The following is a 13,022-nucleotide window of genomic DNA, read 5'->3' as shown; positions in this document are numbered from 1 at the left end:
GATTTCCACGCAAAGGATGAGAGAGAATAGGGTGTCGGCTGAGCAGGGCAGCGACGACGATGTAGGTGATGGTTGTGGTTGGCTTGGTGGTCGCGGCTGCGCACGCGGTGGCTGCCGTTGGTTCAAGAAAACAAAAATGAGATGAGGAGGGTATAAAACGAACGCAAGAAAATAAAAACGAAAGAGAAGATAGCGACGAGAAGGGAGAGGAGGTGTACCGGCGGTGATGGGAGATTGTGCGACGGCAGTCCGGCGGTGGTGGCGGCTGAGAGTAAGGAACGTGAAGGAGGTTTCACGTGATTGCAGGGGAGAGAATGAGGGTTTTGCTTTTCTTGTTTTCTTATTTTTTTTTTTTGTTTCACGTGGAAGTAAAGGAGAAGGGAGGAGAGGAGAGTTGTTTTGGGTTTTTGGTTTGGGCTTTGCAATTGGGCTAGAATTAGGAGTTTAGTTTTAGGATTCGAATCCAAAACCGAATAGGATCGTTTTCTAAATTCAATCGATTTTCGAAATTCAAATTCGTTTTAACTTAAAATTCTAAAATCATTTTCGATTTCGTAAATCGTTGAAAATATTAAAATGTAATAAATAAATATACGTCAATTATATATTTATTACTTAAAATTCATAAATTCTATTTAAATATAAATAATGTACGTTAATATATATTAATAAAATTTATAAATTTACGGGGGATTACAGGGAATAGAGAGCTTGTATTTAGTTTTGATTTGCTAAGTTGACTTGGGTTTGTTTAATTGGACTTTAAACTGGTCGTACTATTTATATTTCCTTATTTTTCGTTTATTGGTTTTTGGGATTAAACCTGTAATCGATTATTTATAAACCTAAAGTTAGTTTTATGTTTTCCGCTGCAAAATTCTGAATAAGCCGTTACGTTTTCACACGGGCGATAATGCCTTGATAATTCTCTACGTTTTATATTAAAAGATTATTTTAGAAAAGAGAGAATTGTCGGGGTGTTACACATTCAGAGGAGTGTGATTGACAGATTAGCTCATATAGGTGCTAAGCAACCTAGCACAAATGACCAGATTTGGTGGAAGAGCAAATGCACTGTTTAGGCTTTGTTTCTTCTCTTGTTTTCCCTATGACTGTTGTCATGTTGTTTGTTCCTTAGTCTCTCTGGCTTAGGACTTTGTTTGTAATCTGGTTTTTCAAGCAATGAAATCTACTCTGACTTATCCAAAAAAAAAAAAATCTGAAATTCATAATTAAATCATGAAGCTTATAATTTAAATTCAAGAAACGTAATTTAAATTATTAAAACGTTATTAAATTCATCATTTAAACATATTATGCAAATCTGAAAATTCTAATTAGATCATAAAAACATATAAATTAAATTCAAGAACATAATTTAAATTATTAAAACTTAATCAAAACATAATTTAAAATATTTAATTCACATAGGGGTTTGCAGGGATTAACCAAGAAGGAGAAGAGAAGAGAAGAGACTGGCCGGCGGAGCACAGGTGCGGCAGCAGACCGGCGGCGAGTTGAGGCACGGTGGTGCACAGGCGGTTGTGTGTGGCTGCCGCAACAAACAAAACAGTGAGAGAGAAGCAAGAGGACAACCAAGAAGGGAGGATGAAACACAACAGGAAGCGAAAGAGAAAAAAAAGGAGAGAGGACTACCGTGCAAGGTCGGCGGTCCAGCGACGGTGAGGTTCGCGGCGGTTGCTGGCGGCGAGGAAACTCGCGGTGGTTGTGAGCGGCTGGACGAACGACAGTGATTAAGGGGAAGAAACGAACCCGAAACCAAAAGAGAAGGACGAAAGAGAAAGGGAAGGGGAAGGAGTTACCGTTGCGATGGTTGCTATGAGGGCGGCCGCCGGTGGTTGGTGGCGGCGGTCGGTGTTTGACGGCTGGGCAGCAACAAGCAAGGGACAGTGACGTGAAGAGAAGCAAGATTTTGAGGCTTTGAGAGTTCACGTGAGTTTTGCAAGGGTTTTGGTTTTGAGTTTTTACGTGAAATAGGAAAAAGGGAAAGATTGAGTTTTGGGTTTTATTGTTTGGGCTTTTCCAAGTGGGCTTACAATTAGGATTTAGTTTTAGGATTTCAATCCAAAATCAATTAGGATCTTTTTCTAAATTCAATCGGTTTTCGTAATTCAAATTCTTTCCAACTTAAAATTCTAAAATCATTTTCGATTTCGTAAATCGTTGAAAATATTAAAATGTAATAAATAAATATACGTTAATTATATATTTATTTCCAAAATTCATAAATTCTTATTTAAATATATTAAATATACGTTAAAATATATAAATGAAATGTATAAAATTACGGGGGATTACAACCTAGCCTTGGACATGAGTAATTCAAATAAATAAACCGACAAGTATAAAAACTTGAAACTTTCAATAGCTACTAGAAAGACTCTCTGAGTCAAGGTCACTTTAGGACCAAATCCCACTTCTGGAGATATGAAGAAAAATAAAGATTGTATCTTGCTCCTCTACAAATGGTTATCATCTCGTTACCAAACATGCCAAGGACTAATTAAGGTGTATAACGTCGAGCCTCAAACCAAAAATATAGTCATTATTCTCAACGTTTTCTTATTAACTCGTAATTTTCTCAATACCAATGCATTTAGGGTTAAGGTATATATATTCCCCATTAATGGCACATAATCCCAAAATCATATAATATATATATATATATATATATATATATATATATATATATATATATATATATATATATATAAAGAGTCAAGTATGGCAAATGTGAATGTCCAATTGTCCACAATGCATTAAATGTATAGCAATATTTTCTACCACCCTACTATACCTATCTAGTAGTAGGCTTGACAAAAAATAGTAATTTTACTACTATAAATAGGGTGGTAAATTGCTTGTATAGAACACAACTCATACGAGTAATACATTAGTTCTTGTTCTATCTGTTGTTAAAACTTTCAGTTTCTTCCTATTACCTTACAACACGTTATCAGCACCAATTTTCCTCAGGTATATTTTTTACCTGTTACTCAAACATTTTATAAAATGTAGTATATATTCTTAACAAAATATTTTGAGGAGTATGCTCTATAGTTGCCCATATTTGGGATCCTCTATATCAAAAACTCTAAACACCCGTTTTAATCATAAAAGAGAGTTCACATTGCTACCGGTATTATGATCAACTTGGTAAAAGGAGAATATGCTTGTGTACTACATTTATGACACTTGGTTGTTTTTTTTTCCTCATTCATGCATAGTTGTATATATGCACTCTTACGTACTACCTGCATGCATAGTAATATTAGCCATGCATTATCATTACATATATATATACTATTCCTTTGCATGCCTACATGCATATAGCTAGACTATACTTAAAATAAAATAATTTTTTTTTTTTTGGTAAAAACGATGTAGCCTTTATTTTCAGCTACATCTTTATTTTTGTTTTTCGAACCCACAATCTCTTAAACAGACTAGGGTTCTCGGACCATTAAGGCTTGCATCCCGGGGGATATCTTTTTACCATTTTAATTCTATATATCCATTATTTCTTTTCAAATCCACAGTGATATTTTTTTTGGTAGTAAGTAATAAAACTATTAACCTCTTTAGACTATAATATACCAGTTTACTGTAACAAATTGTATAATACAATCATGATTTATCCCCTATAAAAGGGGGATTACCCGTCCCATTTTCACCACACAACATCTTATCCCCTTCTTACTTTTTATCCAAAACCACACAAAATTTTCTTCCTCCAATTTTCCGATCAAACATGTTTCCGGCCGGCAACCCCGACCCTCCACACGTCTTCACCTTCGAGGAAGATTTAAGAAAATTAAAACAATATTTATTTTTAATGATGGCCTTAGTAGTCCTTCTTATGGCATTAATGATTTTCATAATTTTCAACAAATGAAGATCTCCATTTTTTTTTGTTTATTTCCGGCAAGTAAGAACAAAATGCATAATTTTTTGTAGTACTTCATTCTCCATTTTGATGTATTAATTGCATTTTGTCGCATTTTTAATTTTTTTTTAACCATATGTATAATATTATTATTAATGTTATCATTATTTTTTTCGCTTTTAATTAACGTCATTACCATGAATTATTTGATTTATTTATGTGGGATTCATAATAATAAACTAAGGGGGAGAAGAAAACATAAAATTTTAATAGTTAATTATTATGAATATGATTAATTAATTATAATCTTGATTACTAGGTTTAATGATTATTTGATTGTAGTTAAAATGGGAGATTTGATGAAAAGACAATTCAATGTGCTAGACTTGTCTGGGCACAATTTTCTGGAATGGACTGTTGATGCACAGATGAACTTAAAGGCCCAAGGACTGGATCATACCATAAAAGATATAATGGTTCCAGGCACCACAGAAATCAAAACTGCCACCGAGCAGGAAAAGGCCAAAGCCACAGTCCTCTTAAGGCATCATTTACATGATAGCCTGAAAACTGAATATCTGATGGTGGAGAATCCCAAAGAGTTGTGGGATAATCTTAAAGAAAGATATGGACACCATAAAAGGGTGCTCCTGCCAAAGGCTCAATTTGACTGGACTAATCTGAGGTTCCAGGATTTTAAATGTGTTAGTGAATATAATTCCACGTTATTCAAAATTGTATCATTGCTGAGATACTGTGATCAAGCGGTCACAGAAGATCAAATGATAGAGAAAACCCTCTCCACCTTTCATGCGAATAATATTCTATTGCAACAGCAATACCGAGAGAGGGGCTTTAAGAAATATTCTGAGCTGATTTCTCTATTGTTGGTTGCTGAACAGAATAATGATCTTCTGTTAAAGAACCATAATCTTAGACCGACTGGGTCTATGGCATTCAATGAAGCGAATGCCGTTGAAAGCTCAAACCCACCTGAGGCAAATGTTGCCCATAGAGGTGGACGTGGAAGATTTAACCACCACGGTAGAGGACGCGGAAACCACCGTGGCCGTGGTCGTGGTCGTGGCAGGGGTTATCTGGGCCCTAGAAATAATAATCACAAAGGGCATCAACAAGGAAATCAAAAGCACACCCCCTCAAAAGAGAAAGACACATGTTTTAGATGTGGCATGACTGGCCATTGGGGGAAAACATGCCGTACTGCAAAACATTTGGTAGATCTGTACCAAGCCTCCATAAAAGGCAAAGGAAAAGTTGCTGAGGCAAATTATGTAGATGAGGAAAATCCCTCAGGGTCAAGCTTTGATGTATCTGATTTCTTCAATGATAACCCTGACAGTGGCAATGATCTGATATTTGGGGATAATAGTAACATATAAATACCCCATCTAAACTATGTCATGTATCGTTTTTTTATGTATTTTTCGATTACCTTGTTATGAATTTCTAATTTTCATGAATAAAGTATTTTATTATAATCGTTTCTCTAAACTAATTGCATATTTATTTATGAAGATATGAATCTACCTGGAGTTGATTTCAAGTACCAATGTCTTCTGGACACTGCAGCAACACATACTATCTTAAAAGATAGGAAGTATTTTTCAAAACTAACAATGTACCAAGCAAATGTCAATACAATTTCCGGGACAGCAAAGCTAATAGAAGGATCCGGAAAAGCTTGCATTGTGCTCACAAATGGAACAAAATTGACTATTAATGACGCTTTATATTCGAGTAAATCTCGAAGAAATCTCTTAAGTTTCAAAGATGTGCGTCAAAATGGATATCATCTAGAAACAATGACAGTGGATCAAAAAGAATATTTATGCCTCACGGCAGAAAAATGTGGCAAGAAACATATTTATGAGAAATTGCCAGCATACTCTTCAGGGCTATATCGTATGGATATACGGCCAATTGAAATAAATATGATATCTAACAAGAAGTTAGATAACAAGAATTTACTTACATTATGGCATGACCGTTTCGGTCATCCTGGAACAGGATTGATGCACAAGATTGTAGCAAATTCAATCGGGCATTCAATAAGGAATGTTAAAATACCCCGATCAAATGAATTGACATGCTCTGCATGCTCGCTTGGCAAACTGATTATAAGGCCATCCAAAAACAAAATTGCCACTGAATCTCCATCATTTTTAGAAAGAATTCAGGGAGACATCTGCGGGCCAATTAATCCTGCAAGTGGACCATTCAGATATTTTATGGTATTGATCGATGCTTCAACACGATGGTCACATGTGAGTCTCTTGTCAAGTAGAAATGTTGCATTTGCAATTCTACTTGCCCAGATCACCAAATTACGAAATCAATTCCCAGACCACACAATAAAGAAAATAAGACTCGACAATGCTGGGGAATTTACATCCCAAACTTTTAACGATTATTGCATGTCGATTGGGATTGTTGTTGAACATCCAGTGGCTCATGTACATACACAAAATGGTCTCGCTGAGTCACTAATCAAGAGGCTACAATGGATTGCAAGACCATTGTTAATGCAATCAAAATTACCATCATCTGCTTGGGGCCATGCTATTTTACACGCGGCAGCATTAATAAGATTGAGACCGACAGCTTATCATGAGTTCTCACCTCTACAGTTGGTATATGGTCGAGAACCAAATGTCTCACATCTAAAAATATTTGGTTGTGCCGTGTATGTTCCCATTGCTCCACCCCAACGCACAAAAATGGGTCCACAAAGAAGGCTGGGAATTTATGTTGGGTATGAGTCCCCATCCATAATTAGATACCTTGAGCCAATGACTGGCGATTTATTTAAGGCAAGGTTTGTTGACTGTCATTTTAATGAGTCAGTATTCCCAGCCTTAGGGGGAGAGAAAGTGGACCCACGGAAAAAGGAGATTGAAATCATATGGAATGCAACACAACTGTCAATATTTGATCCACGAAAAAATTCATGTGAACAAGAAGTCGAGAAAATTATTCATTTACAAAGTGTTGCAAATCAATTGCCTGATGCATTCACGGACACAAAGAAGGTGACAAAGTCACATATACCAGCAGAGAATGCACCTGCTGATGAGTCATATTTGTATAGGGTATTTTAGGCGCATTTAGGTTGCATTATTAGGCATTTGTATCATTTTAGTTGCATTTAGGATCACATTTGCATAAGTTATCGTTGTCGTACTCTATTACGCCCCGTTTGTGTTTTCTTAATGTTTCAGGTGATTTTACGGTCATTTGGATGCTTTCGGAGTGTTATGAGTTGATTTGGATGATGAACGGATGGAATGTTGACTCGAGGATCATTGCATATCTCTAGGGATAATTTTGAGTCAATAACGAAGCTAAACGCTATTTTTCTAAGCATCAAAACGGACAAGCGTTCACTCTTTTGATGATATCTCAAGTTCTAAATGTCGGAATGAGGCGATTTTTATTGGCCTAGAAAGTAGACTTCAAGAGCTTTCCAACGACAGGTCACACGTCCTTATAGGCATTGTAGAACAAGAGTTATGACATAAAAAAGATGGCTCGACTATCCGATTCGCCCGAAGCCCAAAACGATGGCCCAATCTTCCCCTTGGGCGCGAAAACCAGCGACCCACCAGCGGGCCCGCTGGTTTCTCCGCCCAACTACTTCCACACGCGGGTTCATGCTTTCATCTTGGTGATCGTCCAATTAAATCATAGCCTATGTAATTGTTATTTTCCTTTTTTGTTTAGAATTTAGGAAACACTAAAATACCTCAAGGGAATTAATGTATTCCCTTATGCTTTAATTTCTTTTCACGTTTTCAAAATCCCTGAGAACGCTTTTCACGTGAGTTTTGTTTTTCTTCCCTTTTCCATTGTTGAACCCTAGCTTTCAATTTTCAATTCATCAATCTAGAGGTAATTCAATAATTTCTTTTGCTTTTATTCTTTCTTATTATTTTCGTTTCTTAGATTAATTCGTCCTTTGATTATGAATCTCGTTTTCATTACGAATTTCATGCTTGTTAATTCAATTATGAGCGAGTAGTTATATTCTAGGGCTAAGTTAGGGAAGCCATGTTTATACCATGATTGTTATGCAATAAAGTTTGCTAATCTATAGATTATTGCTTGATTAATTCCAATTGATTTGTTCTTAATCGTTGATTCATGTTATCGGCCAATTTCATGGATTAATTATCTAGCTAATAGGAATTAGAATCGAAAGATCGTGTTTTTAGAGGCTTAGTGCAATTGGCAATTCTGATTATGTTAGCGACCGTACTGCATATGTTGAATTGAAAGTGTTAAGACCCGACCGTAGGTTTAGCATGTACTTTAATTACTCGGCTTAGTTTATTCATTTCCGAATTGATTTGTGTTCTTGGATTGGTATAAGCATGGTGAACCGAACAGACGCCCTAGACCTTTAATTCATCGATAAATTCTCATTTACATTATTGCTTTAGTTTCTTTAGTTTATAAATCAAAATCAACTTTCGTTTACTGAAATAGTTTATTTAATTGGACAAAAACTAATAGAACTTGTCTCCCTGTGGGATCGACCCGTATTTGCTAAGTATCTGCTAACAACAGACACCGTGCACTTGCGGTATCACTTTTTAATCTATCAAGTTTTTGGCGCCGTTGCCGGGGAGACGGCTAGATTCTATTAGTTTTAGTTTGATTATTTGAACTGTTTCCATCGTCTCATTGGAACTTTTAGTTCCAATTGAGGCAAATTTCATTGCGTTTTCTTGTCTGTTGTTTATGCCCAGGTCTGCTAGAACGGGTACCTTAGTTCCACCCGATCCCGATCTTGGTAAGACTCTTCGACAACTCAAAAAGAAACAACAAAACAAGAAGCAGTCAGGGGTTCAAGACTCACAAACTCCACCGAGTCACACGATGTCTAAATCCTTGAAATCATATGGGGTTCCTTCCTCAAGCAGTGTTCCGACTGGGCTTACGATGCCAACTATCGAAGCAGTCAACTTTGAGATCAAGCCAGCTCTAATCTCCATGGTCTCACAAAATCAATATGGTGGTCATCCATCTGAGGAACCCACCAACCATCTGCAAAGGTTCAACCAACTATGTGGCACTATCAAGCATCAAGGGGTTACTCAAGACCAATTGAAAGTCATGTTGTTTGGTTTTAGTCTTCGTGATAAGGCTCAAACATGGTTGAATGATGTCAAGGAGACAGAGTGGGGTGCTATTTCACAAGCCTTTCTGGAAGAATTCTTTCCACCCACCAAGACTGCTGAAATAAGGCATAAGCTGACTACATTCACTCAAGAACATGGAGAGTCACTTAGAGAAGCCTGGGATAGATTCAAGGCATTGCAACGGTCGTGCCCGCATCATAATATTGAAAAATGGTTCTTGGTTCAGATTTTCTACCATGGTTTGCAAGATGAAACAAAGAACACGGTTGATTCTGCTTCTGGGGGTGTTTTTCTTGACAAAGAAGTGGATGCAGGTTATGATTTCCTTACCAATCTTGCTGCTAATCATTACAACACCACCAGAACTACATCTAAGAAGGGCAAGATTGATGTCGATGCTTATGCCCTATTGTCGTCACAAGTGGCAGCCTTGAACCTGAAGATCGATTCTTTGAAGGCCCCTCAGTCTGGTACTCCCCCAATGAGTATCAATGCTATGTCTAGTGTAGCTCCAGTGACAACTTCTTATTGCGAAGTATGTGGAATCCAAGGTCACTTTGGTCATGAGTGCTCTTATAGTTTACAGGATACCACGCGAATGGAGCAAGTGAATGTTTTTCAACAGAGGCAACCCGATGACCCATATTCCAACTCGTACAATCCAGGTTGGAGGAATCATCCAAATTTCTCATATCGAAGCAACAATGCTCAAAATCCTCAACCCCAACAACAATGGTCGCAACCATAGTTCCATCCACCTCAGGCACATGTTGCTAGGCCTCCATTTCCACAAGGAGCCTCACATAATGCTCCCCCGGGGTTTAATAGACCCCCGCACCAAGGCTATCAGCAACAACCTCCGCAGAGCAATGCCACTCCAGAGCCTAACATGAGTGATTTGTATAAGCTCATAGCGAATATGCAGAAGACCTCAGAGATTGCTCAAAAGAACCACGATGAAAGCATAAAGGAGTTGAAGAATCAAAATAGAATGTTGGAGAACCAAGTTGCTCAACTCGCTGATACTTTTTCAAAAAGGCAACCGGGAAAACTTCCAGGGCAATCTACTTCATCTCAAGATCACACTAGAGAGAGTGCTTGTGCCATAGTTCTTCGGAGTGGTACTACATATGATGCCCCCTTGGTACCTACTGATTTTATAGATATTGAAAAGGGGAGAGATGAGGCTAGAAGGACTAAGGAAAGAGTCAAGGAGAAGGTTATTGATGATTCTCGCCCTTTTGTTCCTCGATTGCCATTTCCACATCGACAATATAAGTCAAAGGGTGATCATCAGTCTGGTGAAGAGGCATATGTCAAAATTAAGACTGTGGATGTAGGGATTGAAACCCCGGGTGCTGAGAATGAAATAGAAAAGAAGGAAAGCGACAAGGAGAAGGTTACTGATTCTCCCCCTTTTGCACCTACACTACCATTTCCTCACCGAATGCAGAAAACAAAGGTTGATCAACAGTTCGGTAAGTTCTTGGCTATGGTCAAGAATCTCGAGGTAACGATTCCTTTCACTGATTTAATATCTCAGATTCCTATGTATGCAAAGTATTTAAAGGAATTAATCACTAAGAAAAGGGATCTTGGTGGTGTAGAGAGAGTGGCTTTAACTGAGGAGTGTAGTGCTATGTTACAAAACAAGTCTCCTCCTAAACTAAAGGACCCCGGTAGTTTCTCCATCCCTTGTCATATAGGTGCTCTATTCATTGATAAGGCCCTATGTGATTTAGGTGCCAGTGTGTCCGTCATTCCCCTCTCTATTTACAAAAAGTTAAATATGGGAGAATTAAAATGTACCACCATTACTCTTCAAATGGCCGACCATTCTATTAAATACCCCTTAGGTGTTTTAGAAGACGTCCCCGTGAGAGTAGGTAAATTCTATATACCCGTAGACTTTGTTGTGCTTGACATAGCAGAGGACAATCAGATTCCAATAATCTTAGGTAGGCCATTCCTTCATACTGCAGGGGCAGTTATTGATGTTAAGAAAGGGAAGCTAACCTTGACTGTAGGGGATGACAAGGTGACCTTTAGCTTGTCTCATGTGATGAAAAGTCCAATGCAAGAAGTGTCTTGTTCAGTGATTGTCTCTAATTCCAAGTTGCCTCATTCTTATTCTAGAAATTTTTCAAATAATGCACTTGGTTTGAAAAGGTTTGCAGGTGATGATGATCCTGGAGATGCAGTTGATGCTAGTCCAACAGTTGGAGCAAGATGTTCGGTGCCCGATGGCACCAAGTTCAAAGCGAACGACCAACATTTGAAGTTATACACTGAAGGAGCGTTTATCGGAAAATTGGAGACGATCTATCTCTCCGATCCACCCATCAACGCTTGATTTATAAGGTTTGGGGTCAAGCTAATGACTTAAAACGAGCGCTTATCGGGAGGCAACCCAATTTCTAACTCTTTTTCTTTTCAATTTTTTCATTTATTTCTATTCTTAATCTAATTTATTTTATTTATTTGGTTATTTTATTGGGAAAAAAAAAATTAGAAACAACAAAAGAACAAAAATATTTTATTTTGATTTCACTTGAATTCGTATTTTTATTTTATTTTTAGATTAGTTTTTCGTTCATCGTATTTATTCATTGTTTTTGCGTGTTCTAACCTTTACTAACGATCCTTATGTTTTATTTTAGTGGTGCTTGATTTTTTTTAAAGATGTGTAGGTGCAAGATCGAGTTAATTCCGGAAATTTTAATGCATCGACAAGCCGCAAGTGGATCAACAATCTCGCGGCAACCAGCTACACTATGCGCTGCACCCATGCTAGCGGGCCCAGCGAGCGCTCCCTCGATACAACGAGGGATCTCTCGCCATTCATGACTGCCCAGCGCTCGCCCAGCGAGCCCGCTTGTCTGTTTTACCCAAATCGCCTCGTTCTCTGCCTTGCCCGCTGGCGAACCAGCGACGCCGCTGGATTTCCCGCCTCCCTCTTGATTCAAAAAATACAAACGAAACCCATCTCCTCTCTTTCACAAACCCACGAGAAAACCCTGCCACCAGCCCGCGTCCCTCTCTCTCTCACCACCGTACCTTCTGACCGCCGTCGCACCATCACCTCACCGGCGTTCCGCCGGCATTGCATCACCAACGCACCACCGGCGTCTGCGCACCAGCTGCCCCTGTCCGCTCTCTTTCACCACCCACGCAAGAAACCTTCGAACTTCCCTCTCTCTCTCGCACCACCCTACGGCCGGCCATCACCCTACCGGCGTTACGCCTGCGCCGAGCCGCTGCTTGCAACCCGCCCAGCCTACATAACCCGTCGTACCTCCCTCCCTCGTGTGCGGTTCTCCTTGAAGCACGAAACAGCAACCAACTCCCTTCGCGAATCACCTTCTTTCCAGCCACACCAGACCACCACCGTCGGCCGCCTGCAATTCGGTGGTCGGCGCGCCGCACCACAAGCCCACATCCGCCACCTTCCCTCCCCCTGCAACCCCCAAATCTCCCACCTTCACCATCGTTTTGTACATGAATTACAAACCCTAATTTTTAAAATCAATTTGGGGGTTTTTGTTTTATTTTGGGCATTGGCAAATTGTAGTATTGGTGCTCGTTTGCGGAATTCATTGCATTTGCAACCAAATTTTGGTCTTTGTGGTGCACAAAAGATATTAAAATTTCAAAATTTCTAAAGTTTATTCACTCGAATCATATTTTGAAAAGAAAATTGGAATTTTAATGACAATATTGGTTGTTGAATTCAAATGGTTGTCGTTGTTGTGCATATTATATGAATTATTTATCGATATTGGTTAACGTTTGTTGATTGTTGAGTTCAAATTGGTAGCATTGGGAACTTATTGATTATTGCATGAACTATTCGTTGGGATTGATCGTTGAATCTTGAAGTATGCACCGTCTTGGTTGATTGGAGTATTTTAACTTGCGGTTGTTGTATCATGAAAACAACTAAACCAACTAGC

The 13,022-nt window shown here is 38.5% G+C and overlaps 1 protein-coding gene and 1 non-coding gene across 2 annotated transcripts; one reads left to right on the top strand and one right to left on the bottom strand.

Moving 5' to 3' along the window:
- Positions 1-4,254: 4,254 nt before the first annotated feature.
- LOC110801828 (uncharacterized) lies at positions 4,255-5,307 on the top strand. Its single transcript, XM_022007238.2, has one exon. It carries the CDS (start codon positions 4,255-4,257, stop codon positions 5,305-5,307), a length of 1,053 nt encoding a protein of 350 aa, XP_021862930.2.
- A 3,859-nt stretch (positions 5,308-9,166) lies between these two features.
- LOC130462274 (small nucleolar RNA R71) lies at positions 9,167-9,273 on the bottom strand. Its single transcript, XR_008922372.1, has one exon. It is a non-coding gene; the product is annotated as a small nucleolar RNA R71 (small nucleolar RNA).
- Between the last annotated feature and the right edge of the window lie 3,749 nt (positions 9,274-13,022).

The sequence above is a fragment of the Spinacia oleracea genome, chromosome 5 (assembly GCF_020520425.1).
Source record: "Spinacia oleracea cultivar Varoflay chromosome 5, BTI_SOV_V1, whole genome shotgun sequence".
NCBI lineage: Eukaryota > Viridiplantae > Streptophyta > Magnoliopsida > Caryophyllales > Amaranthaceae > Spinacia > Spinacia oleracea.
This window is presented reverse-complemented; position numbering and strand designations above follow the sequence as displayed.